The sequence below is a fragment of the Hemiscyllium ocellatum genome, chromosome 8 (assembly GCF_020745735.1).
Source record: "Hemiscyllium ocellatum isolate sHemOce1 chromosome 8, sHemOce1.pat.X.cur, whole genome shotgun sequence".
In the NCBI taxonomy this organism is placed as follows: Eukaryota; Metazoa; Chordata; class Chondrichthyes; order Orectolobiformes; family Hemiscylliidae; genus Hemiscyllium; species Hemiscyllium ocellatum.
This window is the reverse complement of record NC_083408.1, coordinates 91468985-91496110: the sequence shown is the minus strand read 5'-3', so window position 1 is coordinate 91496110 and position 27126 is coordinate 91468985. Positions and strand designations below refer to the sequence as shown.

The following is a 27126-nucleotide window of genomic DNA, read 5'->3' as shown; positions in this document are numbered from 1 at the left end:
ACAGATCCTGTGACATTGTACTAGTTACAGGTTGCTATCCTGAAAATGCACTTTATCCCAACTTTGTCTTCTACTAGATAACTAATCCACTATCAGGCTATTATAACTCCAACACCATTAGGCAGCCTTAGGTGCAATATCTTACTGCAATTTTTTTTGCAAATCTAAATAGATTACATTTTCTGGTTCCCCTTTATCCATCATGCATATGGTGTAGCAGCCACTTTAGAGTCTAGTAATTTAAATTCAATATTCCATTATCTATGACAAAATGCTTAATTATGCACTGGCAAACTGACATTCTCACCGTAAAATTCACTCTCCCTTCTTTTGCTCAGATAGCAAAATTGTTGGGGTGGGGGTAATTTCATGATTATCACTGAAAGGAATTTAGAGGAATATTACTCATTTTATAATAGATTTTAATATTGGAATCCCTGAAAGATCAGAATTTTAGATCCATCTGTTGCCTGAAGCAGTATATAACACAATTTTGAATTGATGTTTGATAATACATTAGGTGCTGTATGTTACTGAAACATCAATTAATGGTCACTATAACTTAGATTCTAAGCTGCATTAAATATGGAAACACTGATATTGGATTACCATGCATAGCATGCTCCATCATCGCACCAAGAGTTGGAGCTGATTGCTCATGTCTCGTCAGTCGCAAAGCTGTAAAAATTAGAAACAAAGGAAGAACACATAAGATGCAATCATGGAATTTTCTGAATACAAATAATTCCCTTAACAGGTCATCCACTGTCATCATTTACCTATCTGAGCTCAATTCCTAAAACAACAACTGGTAAAACTAATATTTGTAACACGTGATTTTAGAAGTTAACAGTCAGCAATAATGGAAATTTGAGCAGTTGTTTTGTCCATCAATGGAGAAACTGTATATAAGTAATTCTTAATGCTGTATACATGAAGTTAGTAGGAAAGAATTTGTACTGGAAGACATTCTGAAAAGTAAGAGAGTGTTAAGTCAGATAATTTCCAAAAACAGCAAAGGGATCAAGATTTGTGAATAGTGCCACCCACTGCGTACACCACAGGCAGGACACTAACTTTCTTCAGCTGAGGTACTAACTTTCTTCAGATGGGACATTTCCATAGTTCGTGCAGTCATCACTCCTCAAAATAGTAATTGGCTGCATGCACGCATCATCTGGTGACCTATGATCATGAATTCCTGTCTAAAATCCTACCAAACTTAAAGCTTGTATGCCCCTTTTAAAAGAAGGTACATTATTGTTGTTGGTGGTATCGAAATTCTTTGAATATTGCATGAGGAAGGATTCCATACGCATGCACCAAACGTTTAAAATGTTGTACTGGAGAACTAAGAGATAGAAAGGAGGAGTGATGTCCTATATGCTAAGGATGGCCAGAAGTCTTTGGAATATGTGCACTAAAGACATTGGCAAGTTATAGCAAAGTCTAATTTGAGAACTGTTCACCTACCTCCCCCTCACTCAAGATTTGAAGGTTGCCAAAGGATTTAATGATCACGTGAGTTGCAAAGCTATGACCTATTGAATAGCAGAGCAAGCCCAAGGGGCAAAAATGGCTTTCTCTTGTTCCTAATTTGTATGCTCACATATCAACTTCAGGAGAGAATCTTCAAATACCATATAGATTGTACCACTAGCCTGAGATACTGCACACCCATCACTGACCTATAAACACAATCAATCAAGCAAAGACCCAACATTCACAAACTTTACCTCAACCTCCTAAGCACAGTACCATTTCAGGCCTCATTGCAACATCTCACAAACTAATCAACTGTGAATAAAAAATTATCACATTTGCCTCTTTCTTGCACAGGAAGATGGTGCACCTTCTGGAATGCTTATTGGTCCACATGGCCTCTGCTTATTCTTTCAGTCACTGTAAATGCCAAGCCAAAGCCCTGATTGGCTCTAAGTTATGACGCTCAGAGAGCTAGTGTAGATACCAAAAGGCCAATTGGTCTCCTTCTCTGCTGTAATAATTCTGTGATAAATAGTCCGTGCCATGAACCTCAACAATGTGACATTACACACAGACCACACCAGAGTCCTTGGAAACAATGCAAATATCATCTTTTTCCTAAACAGACACCCATCCCACCACAACTTCCAGCACCATGGAGCCAAATTTTGCAGTGGACTTTTATATCTACAAATGAAGAAAGAGTTTCCTTGCGTATTAAATGGAACCCTACTCATCTGAATTAACAATTCTTATAATCTAGCCAAAAACAATCACAAGCTAAAATGACACTTTCAGGCAGAAAACACTTACGCAGTTTGGTGCTTAGAGTTTCTGGAAGAGAAAGTGCCCTCTTTGACTCTCCTGGACCTTTCACACTGTCCCTAAGGGATCGCACACTTCTCTGTCGGTTTCGTGCAAAGCGAGCGCGTTTGATCTTCCACATGGCAGCATCACTTAGATTAGCAACATTTGTCCTTACAGCAGTGATAGCTGAAGAAAAGCACATGCAAAACATGAAAAATACCTTGTCAAATGACAACTGATTGCAACTGAGACGTCAAAAGTTGCACTGCCTAAAAAAAGGTGCACTAAGATAATTAGTTTATTTCTTGAGGGATAGAATTGCAGAGAATTAGTGTCAAGCTTGAATTGAATTGAATTGAATTTCTTGTCACCTGTACTGAGGCACAGTGAAAAGTTTGTAAGTAATTTTGGTTAGACCACTATTCAAGTACTGTGCACAGCTATTACTTCTATCTTCTAAAATGGATCTATTTGTCCTGAAAATGGTGAAAAAAAAATTTACAAACATGATATCAGAATGAAGAGGAGATGCACATCAAGAAAGATAAAGCATGCTGAAGCCCTTTCTCTATTACCTGATAAAAGCCTTTTATACAAGGATTTAATGGGGATAATATATCTAAGGTAGTCATGAGTATACTTACTAGGAAATTCAGGACACACCTCATTACCTGGAGAGTGGTTGCAATGTGGAACTCTCTACTATGAGAGGAAGTTGAGGAAAGTAGCATAAATTGATTTTAAGTAGAAGCTACACAAATATAAGGGTGAAAGGATCGGAAGGTTAATAGAGCATACAGTATGACATTTCTGGGCGCCACACTTCAGGAAGGAATTGAGCACATTGACGAAACTGCAGAGTAAGTTTGCAAGCATGGTTCCAGGGATAAGTTATGAAGGGAGAGTTCTGTCTTCCTTGGAGAAGGGAAATCTAACAGGAGTTTTGATTGAAGTTTTCAAAATTATGAGAGATCTGGACAAATTAGATATGGAGTAACTGTTGCCTTTTGCAAACAGATCAAGAAGGAGAGGGCACAGATTTAAAGTAATTTAGAAAAGTAGTAAATATGACACAAGAAGAAACTTTTTTCAGTCGGCAAATGGTTCAGGTCTGAAATGCACTGCTTAGAAGCATGATGGAGGCAGATTCAATTTAACTAATGCCCATCAGGGGCAAACCTCATCCCAGAAGTTAGTAACCTACTTTCTCCCTTCCTACCTGCCTGCTTGGGCTTCAAATCTCCCTTGCCCTTTGATATTGCCTCTAAATTGGGCAAGCCCTCCCTAACCTAATTAATTAACTAATTTAACATTGAGGGGAAAGGGTGGGAGAATGGGATTAAGTTATCCCAAATTTTAAAAGAGTCAGTGCAGACCCAATTGATCAAATGGCTTTTTTTGCTTGTAGCAATTCTGTACTTCTATTAGGCTGCAGCATTAGCTGAACTGGGTCAGAGGAAATATATATGGAGAGACAGACCATTTGTATTAAATGCCATGTTTGTGCACTGTATAATTTATTCAATACTACACAAATGCTTAATTTTTATATTTTTATCAAATGATAATGGCATGAATTGAAATACCAAAACTTAAACTCTAATCTGTAGAAAAAAAAATACCAAAAATTGGCCCATTATTAAGTATTATTCAAAGTACCATGTATGAAGCAATACATTAGGTCTTTTATCACAGTGCAACAGCATTCAAAACAAGAAATGCTGGAAACACTCAGCAGGTCAGCATGTGTGGAAACAGAATCTCTTTGGTTAACAAACGTTCATCAAAATCTTGATTTGAAACACTGGCTGAAATTTATCAGCAGCAGATGGCTCACAGCCTCGGAAGAAAAGTTGGCAGTGAGTCAACAGACATAGAACAAGCCCAGCAGCAAAAGAAAGTGCTATAGCAGGCTAAATTAGAGGAGAATGAGACTTCTGTCTCTCAGCTCCAACAGCCCCACAACTTCATGGTGGACGCTGCTCGGTTTGATGCAGACCTCTGGAAGGAAGCCCACAGGAACTCTGGATCAAGATACGTCAGTGGGGCTTTGGTTAGGGAGGGCTTGCCCAATTTAGAGACCGTATCAAAGGGCAAGGGAGATTTGAAGTACAAGCAGGCAGGTAGGAAGGATGGGGGTTACTATCTTTTGGGATGATGGGCAAAGACCACCCTCCCAAATAGTGACATAACTCATTAGGGAAGAACACTAGAATTTAGGCCCTGCTATTCTCCAAGTCCTCACTGCCATTAACGAGTTTAAAAATACACAGCATTCCCCAGTTTACCTGTCTTTTACATGCAGGTTAACAGGAAATTTTTTGCACTTAACACGAATTCCAGTTGATTAGAAATAGGTAGATTCCAGCTGCAGATAAACCATTATGAACTGTTGACACATAACTACTAGTTAAAGCTCAACTAACTAACACCCCTTCTATACACACACACACACACACACACACACACACACACACACACACACACACACACACACACACACACAATTGGTGTTGAGTCATAGAGATGTACAGCATGGAAACAGACCCTTCGGTCCAACACGTCCATGCCGACCAGATATCCCAACCCAATCTAGTCCCACCTGCCAGCACCTGGCCCATATCCCTCAAACCCTTCCTATTTATATACCCATCCAAATGCCTCTTAAATGTTGCAATTGTACCAGCCTCCACCACATCCTCTGGCAAATCATTCCATACACATACCACCCTCTGCGTGAAAAAGTGGCCCCTTAGGTCTCTTCTTTATCTTTCCCCTCCAACCCTAAACCTATGTCCTCTAGTTCTGGACTCCCCGACCCTGCGAAAAGACTTTGCCTATTTATCCTATCCATGCCCCTCAATTTTGTAAATCTCTATATTGTCACCCCTCTGCCTCCAACGCTCCAGGGAAAACAGCCCCAGACTCTTCAACCTCTCCCTGTAGTTCAGATCCTCCAACCCTGGCAATGTCCTTGTAAGTCTTTTCTGAACCCTTTCAAGTTTCACAACATCTTTCCGATAGGAAGGAGACCATAATTGCACACAATATTCCAACAGTGGCCTAACCAATGTCCTGTAATGGCCTAACCAAACTCCTGTACTCAGTACGCTGACCAATAAAGGAAAGCATACCAACCATCTTCATCACTATCCTATCTACCTGCGACTCCACTTTCAAGGAGCTATGAACTTGCACTCCAAGGTCGCTTTGTTCAGCAACACTCCCTAGGACCTTACCATTAAGTGTATAAGTCATGCTAAGATTTGCTTTCCCAAAATGCAGCACCTCGCATTTATCTGAATTAAACTCAATCTGCCACTTCTCAGACCATTGGCCCATCTGGTCCAGATCCTGTTGTAATCTGAGGTTACCCTCTTCGCTGTCCACTACATCTCCAATTTTGGTGTCATCTGCAAACTTACTAACTGTACTTCTTATGCTCACATCCAAATCATTTATGTAAATGACAAAAAGTAGAGGGCCCAGCACCGATCCTTTTGGCACTCCATAGGTCGCAGGCCTCCAGTCTGAAAAACACCTCTCCACCACCACCCTCTGTCTTCTACCTTTGAGTCTGTTCTGTATCCAAATGGCTAGTTCTCCCTGTATTCCATGAGATCTAACTTTGCTAATCGGTCTCCCATGGGGAACCTTGTCGAACGCCTTACTGAAGTCCTTATAGATTACATCTACTGCTCTGCCCTCATTAATCTTCTTTGTTTCTGCATCAAAAAACTCAATCAAGTTTGTGAGACATAATCTCCCACGCACAAAGTCATGCTATCCCGAATCAGTCCTTGCCTTTCCAAATATATGTACATCCTGTCCCTCAGGATTCCCTCCAACACCTTGCCCACCACCGAGGTCAGGCTCACTGGTTTATAGTTCCCTGGCTTGTCCTTACCACCCTTCTTAAACAGTGGCACCACATTTGCCAACCTCCAGTCTTCCGGCACCTCACCTGTGACTACCGATGATACAAATATCTCAGCAAGAGGCCCAGCAATCACTTCTCTAGCTTCCCACAGAGGTCTCGGGTACACCTGATCAGGTCCTGGGAATTTATCCACCTTTACCCATTTCAAGACATCCATCACTTCCTCCTCTGTAATCTGAACATCTTGCAAGATGTCACCATCTATTTTCCTATAGTCTATATCTTCCATATCCTTTTCCACAGTAAATACTGATGCAAAATATTCATTTAGTATCTCCCCCATTTTCTGTAGCTCCACACAAAGGCCGCCTTGCTGATCTCTGAGGGGCCCTATTCTCTCCCTCGTTACCCTTTTGTCCTTAATATATTTGTGAAACCCCTTTGGATTCTCCTTAATTCTATTTGCCAAAGCTATCTCATGTCCCTGTTTTGCCCTCCTGACTTCCCTCTTAAGTATACTCCTACGTTCTTTATACTCTTCTAAGGATTCACTCGATCTATCCTGTCTATACCTTCATTGCTTCCTTCTTTTTCTTAACCAAACCCTCAATTTCTTTAGTCATCCAGCATTCCCTATACCTACCAGTCTTCCCTTTCACCCTGACAGGAATATATTTTCTCTGGATTCTTGCTATCTCATTTCTGAAGGCTTCCCATTTTCCAGCCGTCCCTTTACCTGCGAAAATCTGGTTCCAATCAGCTTTTTAAAGTTCTTGCCTAATTCAGTCAAAATTGGCCTTTCTCCAATTTAGAACTTCAACTTTTAGATCTGGTCTATCCTTTTCCATCACTATTTTAAAACGAATAGAATTATGGTCACTGGCCCCAAAGTGCTCCCCCACTGACACCTCAGTCATCTGCCCTGCCTTATTTCCCGAGAGTAGGTCAAGTTTTGCACCTTCTCCCATAGGTACATCCACATACTGAATCAGCAAATTGTCTTGTACACACTTAAGAAATTCCTCTCCATCTAAACCTTTAACACTATGGCAGGCCCAGTCAATGTTTGGAAAGTTAAAATCCCCTACCATAACTACCCTATTATTCTTACAGATAGCTGAGATCTCCTTACAAGTTTGTTTCTCAATTTCCCTCTGACTATTGAGGGGTCTATAATATAATCCCAATAAGGTGATCATCCCTTTCTTATTTCTCAGTTCCACCCAAGTAACTTCCCTCAATTTATTTCTAGGAATATCCTCTCTTAGCACAGCTGTAATGTTATCCCTTATCAAAAATGCCACTCCCCCTCCTCTTCTGCCTCCCTTTCTATCCTTCCTGTAGCATTTGTATGCTGTGTTGAAGGAAAGACTGGGAAGGCTGTGGTCCCTTTCTAAAGGGTTTGCTGAGATGATCCTTCCACTGATCAGAACGCAGCCTTTTAATTTCCCTTCTCTGGACACCTTCCCCTGTTTGTGGGAGGTACAGGGTAACTACTTCACACTCTCAATATCTCTGACTTATTCAATAAAAATCACAGCGTAAAGCAAAGAGAAAGGGTAATAACTGGCATTCTTCAATCTTGAGATGCTTTCTACTGCAGAACAATAATAGTTCCTTCCTTTCCAGAGGTCTACTGGCTTCTGAGCCTAACCTTATGATCTCCACGCCATTCAGCTTCCTGGAGCCAACCATACAGATGCTGGATACAGAAGGCCTTCATTTTCAAAAACTGATCACTAGTCCATAGACCAATCACCTACACATTGTCAGCCAAAGGTCCATTTGTTCTCTGCCCTGGCACCAGACCATCTGCAACAGGACTTGCCCTGCTACTTGAACAAACAGCTGTGTAAGCATCACTTGCAGCGAGTATCACAGTTACTTGCACTTTTAAAAAGCACAGTAGTCCTTGAACAATCCTTGCCTTTTAAATCAATTTATTTTCCATTTCAGTCCACATCAACAATACATGAAAACGAATCATTAATATTGTACCTACTTTCCTGCCTGCCATTTTAAAAACCTTAAAAAAGCAACAGACTGTCCACTGCTACCTGTCTGCCAAAACCAACCACACTGTAGCATTGGCCATATAACATTATGGTCAAATTTCCCTAACAAGTTCAACTTCCTGATTCAGGACCAGATAGACTATTTTTTGGTTAGAGTTTCCCAGAAGCAATGGTCTCCCCAAAGCTGATCAGCCACTATTCCATGATCCCATGTGCCAATGCAATGACTTCCAGTTTTGGAAATCCATGCTACACACAGACCTCAGATGCTAACAAAAGAAAGGGGAGTATTGCCCAAAAATGTATACTCAACATCAAAAAACTAGCTTTTAAAAGAAAGAGTACCTGATATGACAGGACATCCCAAAATGGATTAAACATTTTTTGAAGCATATTTGCTAGTGTAATGTATAAAACACAACATAATAATGACCAGATTCTCAGTTTTAGTGGTTTTGATTTTTTTTAAAATGTTGATAGCAAGTTGAACAACTTTCTACTTTCTTCTTCTGTAGTGTATTCATTCATGAAGTTTTAATGAATTTTTGTACGATGTAAATCGAATCCCATTGGAACCAAACCAGTCCTTACTCCTTTGTATGATTTTGGACTTGGAAATAGGTGGCACCCACATACTCCAGTGAGAGGACTGGAAAGTCTAAGCTGAAATGACAACTTACTTGTAGGGAATGGAAATTCCTTATTGCAATCCAAATGAAGTTGAGCCTCCAGAGACAAGGTATCAAACCTATTGACAAAAAACTCCCAGCTTAAAGCTGGAATGTCTTGCTTTAAGAAATGAAGAAGAAATAATTTGCTGAGGATTGTTGGCCTATCCTTCACCACAGTGTCAAACTGAAAATCGAGGCAAAGACAGAGACCCTACATGAAAATAAATAAAAGCTGGAAGTTAATCACACAGGTTGTATATAATTATATAAATATATATAAAATAGGACTTCCAAATATTGCAAGTTTTCCATGATATTATGTCAAGGTGTTACTTGTTGTTTACATACATTTTTGCGAACTCAAACTGCTGCCTTTGGCATACTTTCTATCTGAAAAAACAAGTAAATCAAATGTGTTTCCAATTCAAATTTTAATCTTTCCATGACAATTTATGATAAAAGGATAAAGATTCATTGAAGGAAAGCAGGATTGTGAAATGAAGAGGATGTTCTGGGCTTTTGCGGACTAGTCTCTGAAAGTAGAACCAATCTTATAATATTCAGTCATGGGATGTATGCATCGATGTAAGGCTAGCATTTATTCCCAATCCCTAATTGCCCTTGTACTGAAAAGCTTGCTGGGCCATGTCAAGACAAAAAAACTGCAGATGCTGGAATCCAAAGTACTCAAGCAGGAGACTGGAAGAACACAGCACACCAGGCAGCATCAGGAGGTGAAGTCGACGTTTTAGGTGTAACCCTTCTTCAGGACCAGGGGTGGGTATGGGGGAAGCTGCAGATAAAGAGGGTAGTGGGGGCAGGGTGCTGAAGATAGGCAGCGGGTATGAGCTGGGTAGTCAATGGGAGGAATGAATCCATTAGGTGGCTGGGGATGCGGTTGAAGGGATGGGGTGGGCTGAGAAAGGACTCGGGGGAAGGGAAGGGAAGTTATTTGATCTTGGATAACTCAATGTTGAGTCCTCCAGGCTCATTTCAGATAGCAGTTAAGAGTCAACCATATTGCTGTGGATCTGGAGACACAAGTAGAACAGACCAGGTGATAATGGCAGATTTCCTTTGTAAATGACGAGAAAATCAGATGAGTTTTTATGAAAATTAGCAATGGTTACATGGTCAATTTTTGGCCAGCATTAATTCCAGATTTCTATTAAATTCAAATGTTACCGTTTGCCATGATGGGTTCTGAGCCCCAGAACATTAGTTTGAGCTTATAGTTACGAGTCCAGTGGCACTATCTCTACGCCACCCATGTCATATTGGACTCCAGGCCATGGTTTTCTTTTTGACCCCTACTACCTGGCTATGTAGTTTTACTGTCATGCATTCAGTGCTGGTTGTTGGACTACTAAACTCAATTGTTTGAGGTGTTCAGTAGCAGGAAATCCTGCTTGGTTTTGTTCATACCTCACTCTAAAAAATATCAGAACTATTCCTGTCATGCCTTATTACAATCTTGATTTAGCAAAGAATGCTTTCCTGGCCAAATGCTGTCCAAGGGAGCCTTAATACTGCTGCTTATTTTTGTAGACAATGCTGTTCCTGAGGTGGCACAAAATACCTCGTGAACAATCATCTTGGACTGCCTACTTTATATAACAATAACCTACATTCATACAGTTCCCTTAATACAACCACCCACGGGATTACACAAGAGTATTATAAAACAAAGTATGACACCGAGTAACATATTCGTGGTGGAGATTAGTACCATACAGGTGTCACTTCTGCCAAAATTGTGGGTAGATGCTTTAAAAAGAGATAGGTGGGAAGATACGCTCAAATAAACTACTTTCTTGCGTTGGCTACCTCATCATCCAATGCAAGCCCAGCCTGAAAGCTATAATGCTTAAGCATGAACAAGGGCAGACAGATGTGTTACTATCGAGTCCCCTTATCACAGTACATTCTGTGCTTACGTTGCTCTCATCTCCCTCATGTGTGATGCTTAACATGAAGGGGAGCAATCAATAGTTTCCTTGGCATTATTTTATTTGAAGCCATGAGACTTCATAGGTCTAGCATCAGTGTTATAGACTAAGAATACTCCCACTAATTCTTTTCCATTCTACAAGGCATATCTGTATAAGATTTATCAGTTAACACAGATCCAGGGACATTTGAACAGGAACCTGGCATTTTCCAACCCAACCACTACTGGGCTCAACATCACTGATGGCTATTTTGAGAGTACAAGCAGGTCATCTGACTGGTCTACAGATGAGTTCCGAGGTTTTATCGATCATACTTGCTCTGATCCATGTTACCTCCTTCTGATCTCCTCCTTACAATTAAAGTTTGTAACAATTGCTTTAAATCCAGATAAATTTCTAGGCTATTTCAGAAATAATTATCAGCCACATGTAAGGAAATGTAGCACAATAATTATGGAAAAGCAAAATACTGATGCTGGAAATCCAGAAAAAAAAACAGAAAGTGCTGGAGAAACACAGCAGGTCTGGCAGCTGTGGAGAAAGAAACAGAGTTAACATTTCAAGTCTTCTTCAGAGCTAAAAGCGGTTGGAAAATGGTATCTTGTTTTATATAGTTTTGACAGAGGCAGAGGATAAGCAAGAGGAACAGAACGTTTGCAGGCCCAATGCAAAAGGATCGCTAATTGGTATGAAAGAGAAATAGAGAAATAAATTTGGTTTAAAGTAAGGTGGGATGGTTGAAAATAGGCCATCTCAGCTGAAAGCAAAGTTTAAAAAAAACACAAACAAGATTAAAGAAAGAAATATGGAGAACACTTCATGAGGTCAGGCTAATTCATGTCGGGTCCTAAAGGCTGTAAGGTGCCTAAGCAGAAAATGAGATGTTGTCCCTTGGGTTTGCACGGTGTTTTGTTGGAACATTACAGCAATCCCAGGACAGAAATGTGAGCATGAGAACAAGGTAGTTTACTGAATGGGAAGCAACTAGAAGATCAAAGTCATTCCTACAGTCAGAGCTAGTGGTAGTGTTCAGCAAAGCCATCATCCACTCTGCGTTTGGTCTCGCCATTGTAAAGGTTAATGCATTTTGAGCAAGAAATACAGTAGACAAGATTGAAAAAAGTATACGTAAAATGTTGCTTCACCTGGAAAGGGTGTTAGCAGCCTTGGACAGTGAGAAGTGAGGAAGTGATTGGACAGTTGCCATGGAGAATGAAGTATTAGAAGTGATGGAGGAGGGGACCAGGGTATCGTGGAGGTAATACAGAATGCTGAAAATGGAGGTATGAGGAGAAGATTCATTTGATGGTGGCATATTGCTGAAGATGGCAGAAATGGCAGAAAGCAATGACTAGTGAAGTGGAAAGTGAAGGCAAGAAGAGCTCTATTGTGATGGGACTAAGAGGAAGGGATGAGGGTAAAAGCACAGGAAATGGGTTGGACATGGCTGAAGATCCTATCAATCAAACTGAACTATTGTCGAACGCCTTACTGAAGTCCATATAGATCACATCTACTGCTCTGCCCTCATCAATCTTCTTTGTTATTTCTTCAAAAAACTCAATCAGTTTTGTGAGACATGATTTCCCACGCATAAAGCCCATGTTGACTATCCCAGATCAGTCCTTGCCTTTCCAAATACATGTACAGCCTGTCCCTCAGGATTCCCTCCAACAACTTGCCCACCACCGTTGTCAGGCTCACTGGTCTATAGCTCCCTCGCTTGTCCTTACTACTTTTCTTAAATAGTGGCACCACGTTAGCCAACCTCCAGTCTTCCGGCACCTCACCTATGATTATCAATGATACAAATATCTCAGCAAGGGGCCCAGCAATCATTTCCCTAGCTTCCCACAGAGTTCTAGGGTACACTTGATCAGATCCTGGGGATTTATCCACTTTTATGCATTTCAAGACATCCAGCACTTCCTCCTCTGTAATATGGACATTTTTCTAGTTGTCACCATCTATTTCCCTACATTCTATATCTTCCTTGTCCTTCTTCACAGGAAACACTGATGCAAGATACTCGTTTAGTATCTCCCCCATCTCCTGTGACTTCACACAACGACCGCCTTGCTGATCTTCATGGGGCACTATTCTCTCCCTTGTTACCCTTTTGTCCTTAACGTATTTGTGAAAACCGTTTCGATTCTCCTTAACCTTATTTGCCAAAGCTATCTCATGTCCCCTTTGTTCCCTCCTGAATCCTCTCTTAACTATACTCCTACTGCCTTTATACTTTTCTAAGGATTAACCCGATCTATCCTGTCTATACCTGACATATGCTTCCTTCTTTTTCTTAACCAAACCCTCAATTTCTTTAGTCATCCAGCATTTCCTATACCTACCAGCCTTTCCTTTCACCCTAACAGGAATATACTTTATCTGGATTCTCGTTATCTCATTTCTGTGAGCTTCACGTTTTCAGCCGTCCCTTTACCTGCGAACACCTGCCTGAATTAGCTTTTGAACGTTCTTACCTAATACTGTCAAAATTAGCCTTACTCCAATTAAGAAATACACCTTTTAGATCTGGTCTATCCCTTTCCAACACTATTTTAAAACTAATAGAATTATGGTCACTGGCCCCAAAGCGCTCTTCCACTGACACTTCAGTCACCTGCCTTGTCTTATTTCCCAAGCGTAGGTCAAGTTGGCACCTTCTCTAGAAGGTACATCCACATACTGAATCAGAATTTTTTTTGTACACCGTTAACAAATTCATCTCCATCTAAACCCTTAAAACTATAGCAGTCCCAGTCTAGGTTTGGAAAATTAAAATCCCCTACCATAACCACCCTATTATTCTTACAGATAACCAAGATCTCCTTACAAATTTCTGGATGTAGGTTTGCTCGCTGAGCTGGAAGGTTCATTTTCAGACTATTTGGCACCCTACTAGGTAACATCTTCAGTGGGCTGGTGATGTCATTTCCTGTGGAGAGATATAATTTCCGGTTCTTTTTCTCAGCAGGTGGTAGATGGGGTCTAACTCGATGTGTTTGTTGATAGAGTTCCAGTTGGAATGCCATGCTTCTTGGGATTCTCGTGCATTGTGTATTCAAAAAGAATGGGTACCCAATGAACACAGTCCGCCGATTTCTCAGCAACAAAGTCAAACAAGTGGACAAAACGCGTCCAGAAACCCTAGCCACTCTCCTCTACATCAAAGACATCTCAGAAATGACTGCCAGACTACTCAGACCCCTTGGCATCATGGTAGTCCACAAACAAAAGTCGGTGGAGTTGTGGATAGTGAGGAAGGAAGTGGTAGGTTACAGCGGGATATAGATAAGTTGCAGAGCTGGGCGGAAATGTGGCAAATGGAATTCAATGTAGCTAAGTGCGAAGTCGTTCACTTTGGTAGGAATAACAAGATGATGGATTACTGGGCTAATGGTAGGCTACTTGGTAGTGTGGATGAGCAGAGGGATCTTGGTGTCTATGTACACAGATCTCTGAAAGTTGCCACCCAGGTAAATAGTGCTGTGAGGAAGGCATATGGTGTACTGGGCTTTATTGGCAGAGGAATTGAGTTCCGGAGTCCTGAGGTCATGTTGCAGTTGTATAAGACTCTGGTGAGGCCTCATCTGGAGTATTGTGTGCAGTTTTGGTCGCCATACTATAGGAAGGATGTGGAAGCTTTAGAACGAGTGCAGAGGAGGTTTACCAGGATGTTGCCTGGAATGGTAGGAAGATCGTATGAGGAAAGGCTGAGGCACTTGGGGCTGTTCTCATTGGAGAAGAGAAGGTTTAGGGGAGATCTGATAGAAGTGTATAAGATGATTAGGGGTTTAGATAGGGTAGATACTAAGAACCTTTTACCTCTAATGGAGTCAGGTGTTACTAGGGGACATAGCTTTAAATTAAGGGGTGGTAGGTATAGGACAGATGTTAGGGGTAGATTCTTCACACAGCGGGTTGTGAGTTCATGGAATGCCCTGCCCGTATCAGTGGTGAACTCTCCTTCTTTATGTTCATTTAAGCGGGCATTGGATAGGCATTTGGAAGTTATTGGGCTAGTATAGGTTAGGTAGGACTCGGTCGGCGCAACATCGAGGGCCGAAGGGCCTGTACTGCGCTGTATCCTTCTATGTTCTATGTTCTATGTAACCCACCAACACACTAAAACAGTAGCTAATGAACTTGAAAGACCCTATACAGACAACAAGCAAAACTGATGTCATTTACAAAATACTGTGCAATGACCGTAACAAACACTACATTTGGATAAACAGGCAGAAAACTAGCCACCAGGATACATGAACATCAACTAGCCCCAAAATGACATGACCCTCTTTCACTAGTATTCCTCATCTATACATACAGATGAGGAAGTAAACCACTTCGACAGGGACAACACATCCATCCTAGGACAAGCCAAATAGAGACTTGCACGAGAATTCCGAGAAGCATGACATTCCAACCAAAACTCTATTAACAAACTCATCGAGTTCGACCCCATCTATCACCCCCTCAGAAAAACAAGAAATTACATCACCACAGGAAGTGACATCATCAACCCTAAGAAACCCAAACATAAAAATAGAAAGGAGTCAGCAGCAATGCTTTGCCTGGAGGCCCACTGAAGATGTTACCTAGTGTGATGACGAATCGTCTGGAAACGAACCTTCCAGCTCAGTGAGCCAACCTACATCCAGAAACTCAACCTGAACTACAAATCTTCTCAATGCTACTTACAAATTTGTTTCTAAATTTCCAGCTGACTATTAGGTGGCCTATAATACAATCCAAATAAGGTGATCATCCCTTTCCTATTTCTCAGTTCCACCCAAATAACTTTCCTGGGTGTATTTCTAGGAATATCCTCCTTCAGTACCACTGTAATGCTATCCCTTATCAAAAAAGCTAATCCCCTTCCTCTCTTGCCTCCCTTTCTGTCCTTCCTGTATCCTGGAACATCCCAGTCCCATGTTCTTAACCATGCATTGAGGTCATTTGCCGTCCCTGTTAGGCCCCTTGCATTGAAATAAATGCAGTTTAATTTATCAGTCCTACCTTGTTCTTTGCTTTGTCCCTGCCTGCCCTGACTGTTTGACTCGCTTCTGTTCTCAACTGCATCAGTCTCAGACTGATCTCTTTCCTCACTATCTCCCTGGGTCCCAACACCCCACCTTACTAGTTTAAATTCTCCCGGGCAGCTCTAGCAAATCTCCCTGCCAGTATATTTGACTCCTTCCAATTCAGGTGCAATCCGTCCTTCTTGTACAGGTCACTTCTTCCCCAAAACAGCTTCCAATGATCCAAAAATGTGAATCCTTCTCCCATACACCAACTCCTTGACCATGCATCCATCTGCTCTATCCTCCTATTTCTACCCTCATTAGCTCGTAGCACTGGGAGTAATCCAGATATTACTACTCTCGAGGACCTGCTTTTTAAATTCCTACCTAACTCTCTATATTCTCCCTTCAGAATGTCCTCCTTTTCCCTTCCTGTCATTGGTTCCGATGTGTATAATGATCGCTAGCTGTGCCCTCTTCCCCCCGAGAACATTCTGCACTCTCTCTGAGACATCCTTGATCCTGGCACCAGGGAAGCAACACACCATTCTGATTTTTCACTGCTAGCCATAGAAACATCTGTCTGTACCTTAGACTAGAGAGTCCCCTAATACAATTGACTTCTTGGAACCCAGCATATCCCTCATTGCATTAGAGTCAGTCTCAATACCAGAAACTTGGCTGCTTGTGCTACATTCCCTACATTTTCCAAACCAGCATACTTCTTTGAAATGGATATAGCCATAGAAGACTTCTGCACTACCTGCCTACCTCTCTTACTTTCCTGGAATTAACCCATCTATGTGACTGTATCTGCAACTTTTCTCCCTTTCTCTAACTGCAATCCATCACACCCCCTTGCTCTAGTAAATTTATCATTGCCTCTAACTGCCACTCCAAACAATCTATTCGATCTGATAGGATTCGCAATCAACATCACTTAATGCAGATATAATCCTCAGTAATATGTAAACTCTGTTTAAACTCCCACATCCGACAAGAAGAGCATATCACGATATTAAGGGCCATTTTTGCTTCTTCCAATTTACAGACTTAGAAAACAGCACCTTCTTATTCCTCAACAAATAATGTTCCAGGCTAACTTAATACTTATGGCTTATATTTTCAAGTTTAATCAAGAGAACATATGATCAAAAAAGAACCCACTCTCTCAAGGCTATACTTAAAACTATAGCAAGGCTATACTTAAAACTATTCTCTTATCTGTTTCTGTGCTGTGACCTCTCCTAAACAGGTTCCTCCAAGATCAGTTGTGTATTTCACTGTTTGTTAATTTTCCTAGATACATTCTGATGTCCCGCGATACATGAATTCAACAGCAAATGCAGTAACTGGGCAAGTTCACTGCTGTGTCAGTTAGCAGTATGGGTTTCTTTCTCTCTCTCTCTCTCTCTCTCTCTCTCCTGCACTGACCTGGCCATGTGCTGCCTTTTGTCTGTCCCTCTCCCTTTTAAAAATGCAGTTGTTTTGACGTTTTTTTTCTCCAAAGATCCAAAACAATGCAACAGCATATTGCTGCTCCTGGAATTCAAGGAAATCACCTCAACATCTAAAATACCTTAAAAAAGGAGCAGCCTGTTCCAGCCAGAAATTTTCCCTCCTCTCCATCTTGGATTACCCAGATGACACTTCATCAGAGGTGACATGAAGTGTGGAAGGGGCAGCATTTATGCAATAGCATGGGGGCAGATTGGGCGGATTGGTGGGTGGGGAGAGGATGTTGATAGTTCAGATTAAGTGATCAGAATGTGAAAATGCCTGAACAATGGTGTGTTGAACTGTCAGACTGGAAAGAACAGGCAGTCCCACTGGGATGGGGAGAGGGGAGAGAGGATGCAACAAGTAAAGCTAAAAGAAAAGGAAGGAATGGGAATAGGTTCACAACCTGAAGGTGTTGAACTCAATATTAAGTTCAGAAGGTCATAAGCTTTCTCGTCTGAAGATGAGATGTTGCTCCTCCAGTTTGTGCTGTGATTCACTGAATCATTGCAGCACACCGAGGATAGAGAAATGGGATACAAGCAGGAAGTTGTGTTAAAATGATCAGCTACAGCACGGTCAAGGCCATGCTTGCACGTGGGCCAGTGCTGTGCAAAGCAGCGGTATGTACCTGGACTAATGATCAAGAGACATGAGATAAATCCCACAACAATAGTTGGAGAACTAACTAAACCTGATATATCAAGTCATGACGACTATGTCATTATGAAGCTCTCTTAAAAAAACACACATTCATTAAAAAAAAGGAAATCTGTTATTCTTGCCTTGTCTGGTCCATATGTGAGCTGAAAACGTGTTGCTGGTTAAAGTGCAGCAGGTCAGGCAGCATCCAAGGAACAGGAAATTCGACGTTTCAGGCAAAAGCCCTTCATCAGGAATGAGGAAAGTGTCCAGCAGGCTAAGATAAAAGGTAGGGAGGAGGGACTTGGGGGAGGGGCGATGGAGATGTGATAGGTGGAAGGAGGTCAAGGTGAGGGTGATAGGCCGGAGTGGGGTGGGTCGGTTCCGTAGCAGGTGCTGAGGAAGGAGATGTGGCTGTGGTAACGAGTCTGTTTGAGAATGTGGCTGAAGAGCTTCTGTGCAGAGGAGATGACCTGGAGGATGCAGTGAGAGAGAGACTCACTGAAATCCTTGTAGAAGATTTCACTGCACCCCCCAGGTCATCTCCTCTGCACAGAAGCTCTTCAGCCACATTCTCAAACAGACTCGTTACCACAGCCACATCTCCTTCCTCAGCACCTGCCTACAAAACCGACTTAACCTACTGGTCTATATGTGACTCCAGATCCATGACAAGGTTGATTCTTACTGACCTCTGAAATATTCTGGCAAACCATATAGTGATGATCACTAACCAGTGGCTCTGCAAATGACATCACAGTTGCAAATGAAGATTTCCATTTTAACAAGCTCGACAGGTAAAATTGGAAATTTTCTCTGAAGGGGAGGGCATTAATGATTCAGGCAGGTTTTCATGACAATCCACAATCCTTCAAGATTATTTTGCTCATGCTAATCCGCAAATCTGCAAATTCACTATTTTTGACAGAGTTTGGAATAGCTTGTCTTTAACCCACCCCTTTGGAATTGAGTATCATAACACTAGACTATCTTTACTTGCATCGCTAATACATAGAGATCTTTTACAGAGATCAAAAAATGGATGGGGCGTTCCATTTTGCATTTATTGTTAAATGCTGTCATCAAAAAGCAGTTCAGCTTAATTGAACCAAGAAGTGATACCTTATTTCCATTATTATACACATTCCTTCTTTGACCAATGCAATCAATAGAAATGAAAAAATACAAGTATCATTTGGATTTTCCTAAGACGTGTGCACTTACTTGTAAAGCTGGTCTTTTGATGGAATCAAGCAAAAGTCTGGCTCTCGTGGCCACTGCTGGATTAACATCTTCAACTGCAGCAAGGAAACAGCAGAAGGCATGGGCTAGAGAATACTTCAGCACATGATTCTTTGTCACAGATTGGATATCCAGAAATCTGCACATAACCACAACTTTCTCCACTACACACCAAAAGAAAAATTGAATTGGTACCAAAAGTAGTAGCAAATGTTTGAATGTCATTATCTAGATTGCTATACATAACTAAAGTTTACAGCATACATTAACCAGTTCTAGTTCCCTGGATGATAAATTATTTTCTGTTTTATTTACCTGGAAATAAAGAATTTATTTTATTTAGCAGATCTAACAGAATATAGTTCAAACATTAATCATTCTCAGTCAAACATTGTAAATTATAGATCAGATGTCAACATGATTTACATTAATGGCTTCTAACCCAGGCATGAGGGTGTCCAGAACCAGGGGACACAGTCTCAGAAAAAGAGACAGACCATTTGGGACTCCCTTCTTTCCCAGAGTGGGATATCTTTGGAATTCTCTGCCCCAGATACCTTTGTAGGCTAAGTCAGTATGTTAACAATAGTGATCAATAAAGTTTTACATATTAAAAACATCAAGGGATACAGGAATAGTGCAGGGAAATGATGATGGGTTAGGAAGAAAAGCAACAAGCTCACTGAATATTATGAATGGGCTCAAAGGGCTAATTGGATTTTTCCTGCTCCTACTTATGTTCTTGTGATGCAAGGTCCGCCAGAGCAAATATTTCTGATGGATGACTTTTTCCTATCCTACAAACATGTCTCTTTGGTCGAGTGATTAGAAGCAGAAAATATTAGCCATGTTTTATTTCTCTTTCTACACTTTCTCCAGCAGCAACCTATTGTACTGGTCTGCACGTTGCAGATGGGAATTTTGGGAGATTGAACCTGTACATTCCAACTTGCAAGTTTCGAGTCAATTACTACTGACTCGGAATTTTCCAGGTGATTGTGTGACTTCTGTCCATCCTACTACTGAACATTCAGAACTACTACAGCATATCTAGACAAGAGCAGGACAGCTCACCATTTAATACATTAACTACTCAGTCATTTGTTCTTCTTTTTCCTCAAATTTGGCAAAGTAGAAATATAGCCCCGGTCAAGAAATTTTTAATTTATAAAATTATACATGGAATAAAGGGTGTAAATGGGGAAAAGTGGGTGAAGAAATAAAGGCAACTAAGTCAGTGTTGATGTCAATTCATTACTTGATAACATGCAGATGAACAGATTAACTGGATTGAAGGGAGATAATTAATGTTTACAAGAAAAAGCATAGATTTAACCTTAGATGAATTTAGAAGTAATTATACATGGGATAACACAAATACACAAAAGATCACCAAGAAAGCCTGAAATGAGTATATTAAAAATCAAAGAAATTTAACTATGAACATATAGGGCATTAGAAGGCCACACAAAATAAAGTTTGTAACTTTTGGAACAGAGCCAATGAATGGAAATAGTTTTGTCCAGTTCTGTTGTGATGCAAGCGAACTAAGTGTGTCTGCTAATGTGTCATTGATATCCACAGTCTCCTGGATCTCATTTATTGTGTAAATGATAGGGATTAGGGAGGGGGTATTCCAGAATTCACCCTGAAATTGACAGTAGATTTTTTTCTGCCATTTTGTTGTGCTAAAGATTTACTATTTCTATCAGCCAGGGAGCTAGTGCATCAGTTGATACGAAATAGGATAAGAATTGATGGAGCTGACTGTTGTTCCTCGTCTTTATTTACATATTTACCACAGTGACCGAAGAAATAAGAGGATAAGTGTGCATCCAGGTGGGGAAATAGAGAAGCAATGCATAGGAATGCGACACATGAGGAGTTATAACCATTCAAAAAGACCATTTGGAAACCATGGATCCTCAGTTTTCTACTGGCCATGTTTACACCCTGTTAGGTTGCTCATTGACGATAATCTGCCCTTATGCCAGACATCAACCACCCTTCAATCTCGTCCAAAGTCTCAGAAAATTACTGCAATCCCATCATACTGAACATGTCATGATAACATACATAAATTGCTGCAAATATGTGCAATAAAAATGTATAATGCATATGCCATCACTGAAAAGGCAGGTAGGTGTTTCTGGAATCGATTTTTTTTCTGAAACAAAAAGGCTTGAAACTTCATGTTATATTAAGTGACCAGAATCCCAGAGGGCGGTAAGGCTGGGCTCTCATTATAGAGAGAGGACTAGTGGTGGTTTAAGCGGAGGATCACCACTCCTCAGGCAAGGAGCAAGTCAAGAAGATGTAACAGAAATTACAGTCAGAAATAGACTATAATCCAATTACTTTAATATTTGACTAATTAATTAGAGAGAAGAATTCCAATTTATGGTTAAAATGTTGCTATAGTATCTATTTTAATAATTGAGTTGACAAACATCATTAAAATTATTGTAAAAATCTACCATGACTAAACTGCAACACTGTACGTAGCACAGGCCATCTAGTATCACACCTCTGGCTACACACACTTTTAGTTTCAACTTGCATTGCATTTTGAATAGTTTCACATCTTTGTAATAAATTAGATTTTTCGGGAATGGAACACTCACCTCAATACATTGTGATTTCCAAAGTATCTAAAATGGCATACTAGCTATGTTGACATGCATGGAAAGCAAAACAGCTGATTGGTAATATACATGGAGTGTAGTGATAAGTAAGATCTCATGACATCAATCCTAAATTGTGCAACTGGTAAGTCTGAATTTCTTCTCACTATGAGCAGCAGTTGCACTAGATTTTGGTGGAACAGCAGAATGTGTAAATTGTGCAATGGCTTATGCTGGCTTATCAGTCATTTCAATGCATGGTTAATATGTCTTTCTTCACTGTTCTTTGACTGATTTCAAGAGAGTGCAGGTAAGTAACATAAATATTCTTGCTCTAATTTCCAAACACAACACAGCTTCTGGATTTTAAAAAATTTGCAACTGACAGCATTTATTTTAATTCCGACACCTTGTTTCATTAATACATTTTTAAAGTAAAAACATACTTCATTACAGAATTATGTCTTTATCTTAAGTTAGGGTTTTTGAGTTTTAAAAATTATATTTGAGTTTGAGATTACACACTTTGCACTGTGCATTTTTTTTCATCTTACCAGCTTCAAAACGCATCTTCCAGTCTTTGCTGTTAAAATTGCTATCAATGATGCCCCAGAATATATCAGCACCACGAGAAAGAGAAAGTGCATGCAGGAACAAGGGTATTGCCACAGAGGCAAGCTGGGAGAATTCAGACTTAAGTACTTTCCATAGGCTGCAAAAAACACAAGCAGAAATGAACTTTGGATGCTGTCTTCCAGTTTTATAAGTAATCTGTACAAAATAATGCGTATATTTTTTCTTCACATCACAAATAACTTGGTTATTTTGGAACTCAGTATTTTTTAGTCTCCAATGTCAGCCTTGAATTTGTATGTCCAGTTACTTAAAAGAAATAATGGAATGCTGGGGTGAATCGCGAGCCAGCAATCTCATCAAGTTTACATAGCATCAGGAACCACTAGTTTCAGACTGCATGCCTATCTTCTAGATAAAGAGATAAAACTCGGAATTTGTAATCTGTGGGGAAGCAAGAACACTTGCTGCTGATATTAAAGGAAGTTGCCTACAATGATCTAATGGGCTCTCTGGCATGGATTTCCTTTTCCAATAAGCATTTTAAATTCTGCACCAAGTTATGGGGATCTCTTTGCATGCAGCAGCAGTGATGTCAACAAAACAGGAAGCAGTCAACCACAACAAAGTATTCACAAGCAGCAAAAACACTCAACATCTTTTACTTGCAATTTAAATTTCCAGAGAGCAAAGTAAATAGTTACAATTTGATTAAAATACACTCTGACCTTTTTTTGAAAAATCATTTTAAAAATGTACAATTTGTTGTTTTACAACATAAATCTTTCAGGACCAAAGTGTTCAGCCAAAATTATGAAGTCAGTACATTAATGTTGGGAGATATTAAGGAGGAGCGATGCTCCAAAAGCTAATGTGCTTCCAGTTAAACTTGCTGGACTATAACCTGGTGTTGCGTGATTTTTAACTTTGTCAAGTTTTCTTTTAAACAGTGAAACCAAACACATAAGACTGAAACTTCTCATCAATTCAACATCCCATTGACTGCAATACAATTGGGGGGGGGGGGGGTGAGGGGATTGGAATATGAGGGCGAAACATCTCAAATGCACAAACTGGAGAATCACAGAGTCACTGATATCAATTTCTGGATTTCCAAATTGTTCTTAGCATGTGCAGACTCCAGATATGGCTGTCAGTTTCAGTGGAGGAATGGTTATGCACATGAACAATTTCACCATCATTACAACTGCAAAATCCAGGCCAATGTTTTCAATCTATGATGGATTACAGAACTCCAATAACACCAGATAAATTATTCTTGTTTATAAGTTTTTTCAATATTTAATGTTCCTCGTGACCTTGTAAACATAGCATGGTACAACTTTACCCTCCCAAGAGGAGGCATTCCCACAACTGGCAGGTAGCCTCAACAGAAAATTTACCAGATGCGGCAGTGCTTTTGTTATCTCCCAACATTAGAAAATGGCCATGGGTATTGTGATGTTCAACAATCCTACAGATATGTATAATAACTATAGCTACATTGCATTAATCAGACATAAAGCTGTTTAGGCTAACATTAAACTATTAGGTTACAATAGAGAAGCATGCTTCAAGTGTCTGGAGATAAGGTGGCGTATGAAATCTTTAGACTCTTGTGCCCCAAAAACTCAACCTCACTGCTTTGAAATGCTTAATATTTGCTATTTCATTATGAATTTAATGAAACTAAATTATAGGTTGTTCTGCCATAATGCACGTTTCGTCAACACAAATTCGCTGTAATGTGACTGACAAATTGGGGATAATGTTTCTACAGTGCAAACTTTTAAAATGTGTGTTGGCTGTTATGCAATTACATTGCCAATACTTTAAGCACTGTTTCTAAAACACAATTTGTCTATGACACTGCGAAAGGAATCATCGCATTGTAGAAGAACTGACTGTATACACAAAAGGAAAATAAAATACAGATGATACTAAGCTGGAGAGAATTGTGAATTGTAAGGTTACGGTGAGTGACTTCAGAGGGACACTGACAAATTGACCAAATGGATAGATAGCTGACAGATGAATTTTAATGCAGAGAAATGTAACAGAATGTATTTTGACAGAAGGAACACAGAGAGACAATACAGGTTCAATGGTATAACTGAGTACAAGAGCAGGGGGACTTCAGAGTTCAAATTCTCTGAAGGTGCCACGCAAGTTGAAATAGTTGATAAGATGACTGATAGGATCCTTGGGTTTATAAGAAAAGGCATAAAGTATAAAAGCAAGGAAGTGATGCTACACCTCTACAAATCATCGGTCAGACCATATTTGGAGTAATGTGTTCAATTCTGGCATCTTATTTAAAACAGGATGCTTTAGCCCTGGAAAAAGTATCAAAGTGATTTATTAGAATAATACCAGTGATGAGGGATTTTAGATAGAAGAGAAAGTAAAGAAGGATATTATGCTTCGATTAGTTGATATGACAGTAACTAAGGGTCACAATTTCAAGATTATCAGCAAGAGAGCTAAGAGTGAGAAGAGGAGCAACTTCCTTACTCAGAGTTGTTAGGATTTGGAATGTGCTGCATGGGAGAGTGGTGGAGGAATAGTCCATAGGAGGTCTCAAAAGAGAGCTGATACATATTTGAATGTGATGAATATCGAAGGCAATGGAGATAGGGCTGGAGTATGGTACAAATGGGTAGCTCCTTCAGGAGCTGGTACAGACACAATGGGGCTGAACGCCCTCCTTCTGTACAGTAAAAGTTGATGGTTCTATTATTTTATTATCTGAAGATGCATACTGCAATACTTCTGGATATTTTGGTCAAATTACATCATCTAGCCTCACTTTGCACAAAGATTATACTAAATCTCTTGAGTCTCCAGTTACAATGTCAGTACTTGCTTAGATTTACAACATATTGTGCGATTCACACTTTCAGAGTTATATTATATTGCGATGTTATTATAATATTGTTCTTTGCCAGTTATGGATAACATGCTTGGTGCACTTGGTATTACTGACTCATTGCAATGTCCATATTAAAGGATTGATTCTTACATAAGACCTGCAAGTTGATTTAACAACTGTCACAAGTTGATTATCAGGAAATAACATTGCCAGAGAATATAATGATATTTGAAATAAAATGGCAAATCACCAAATTAATGATTGCTACAAAAGTGATACATGCCTCAACCACAGATTCATCAAATCATAGAATCGCTACAGTGTAAAAGCAGGCCCATCGAGTTCACACTGGCCCTCCAAACAGGATCCCATCCAGACCCACTCCCCTACCCTATCCCTGTAAACCTGTATTTTATTATGGCTAATCCACCTAACCTGTATATTCCTGAACAACAGGCATTCTACCATGGCCAATCCACCTAATCTGCACATCTTTGGCTGTATCTCAGTAAAAAGTTCCATTAATCAAAGTTTAGGCACTCAGAAAATTTGGAACCCAATTCCAAACATGTAAACAAATTACTGACTTGTTAGGAAACCATACAGTTAATGGGGAGATCTTTGTTCACAGACTACATATCCTAACAATTAATGATTTGGAGATGCCACTGTTGGACTGGGGTGTACAAAGTTAAAAATCACACAACACCAGGTTATAGTCCAACAGGTTTAATTGTCTATCACCTGATGAAGGAGTGTCGCTCCGAAAGCTAGTGTGCTTCCAATTAAACCTGTTGGACTATAACCTGGTGTTGTGTGATTTTTAACAATTACTGGTAAGTCATCAGGATTTCATGCTTTGTTAACCTTACCTGGAAATCAACATTTTCTCTTGAATGTAAGCAAGAAAGTTTGGATAATCCTTTCTGGCGAGATACAAACATTCCCCATGGAGACACAATATTTTTAAACAGTTGAGCATGTTGAAAAGAATGTCTGGCTCCTCACAATTTGGGATTTCCTGTTGACACAAACAAGTGAAGCACAGGGAAGAACTTAACAGACCCAAGTGCTGAATTATAACTGAACAAGTTAAATAATAATTACCTGCAATATTGTATGTATCAACTTCAATGTAGCAGGGAGTTGTTCATAATCAAAGGTCCTCTCTGCGTTATTTTTCATTTCTATAAATATAAAAATATTAGTGACTGCATACTCTAACCAATACCTTTTCTGAAGATACAACAGAATTATCGTAAGTTAGTTTGATATTAGTTTGGAGCAGAGTGAATTATACTTGTGAAGTAATGTCTAGCAAATAGGGCTGAATCTTACCAAGAATTGGGTGTGTGTCAACTTCAGGGAGTTTCGAGGAGAGTTTCTCTCCATGAGCTCTCGTGAGTTTTCTCACACTATTCTCCACAGCTGTACACCGCACTTCTATGGCACCCCACTCGCATTATCCTACGCTCAGCAATGGCTTAAGTACTCACCACTGCGAGGACCTCCCCGGATTTCAGGCCCTGGGACTATATCTAAAGCTCAGTCATGCCCCAGGTCCAGTGTCACCAGCCAAGAGCTGCATTTCACAGTGCATGTATTGTGAGTGGAACAAAAAGCAAAGCTTGTGAGGGCACAAAGGGTCCACAAGTGGCACTTCACTGTAAATCCAAGTTGATATTCACAGATGTATTGGTATTTTACATCATCATTTCTCTTATCATTGTAACTGCATTTATAAGAATCAAGCTACAGAGGCCACCCCTCCCAAGCATCACCCATTTTAGAACCCGGTCTAAGGAAATGCAACTCTTTCGCTAATACCTTTGTAGC

General features: G+C 40.1%; 1 protein-coding gene across 3 annotated transcripts in view; it reads right to left on the bottom strand.

Annotated features, from left to right (window-relative positions):
- LOC132818384 (protein unc-79 homolog) overlaps positions 1 to 27126 on the bottom strand; it is a 213267-nt gene that overhangs the window by 102547 nt on the left and 83594 nt on the right. For 2 of the 3 annotated variants that reach the window (XM_060829361.1, XM_060829362.1), the window contains 6 exons: positions 26398 to 26510; positions 26163 to 26311; positions 22400 to 22557; positions 19204 to 19385; positions 8868 to 9069; positions 2299 to 2478 (listed from right to left, as the gene is read on the bottom strand). In XM_060829361.1, the coding sequence (XP_060685344.1) occupies positions 2299 to 2478; positions 8868 to 9069; positions 19204 to 19385; positions 22400 to 22557; positions 26163 to 26311; positions 26398 to 26510 (984 nt within the window). Of the gene's footprint in view, positions 1 to 623; positions 679 to 2298; positions 2479 to 8867; positions 9070 to 19203; positions 19386 to 22399; positions 22558 to 26162; positions 26312 to 26397; positions 26511 to 27126 lie in introns of all 3 variants that reach the window. The other variant, XM_060829360.1, reaches the window with a different exon arrangement.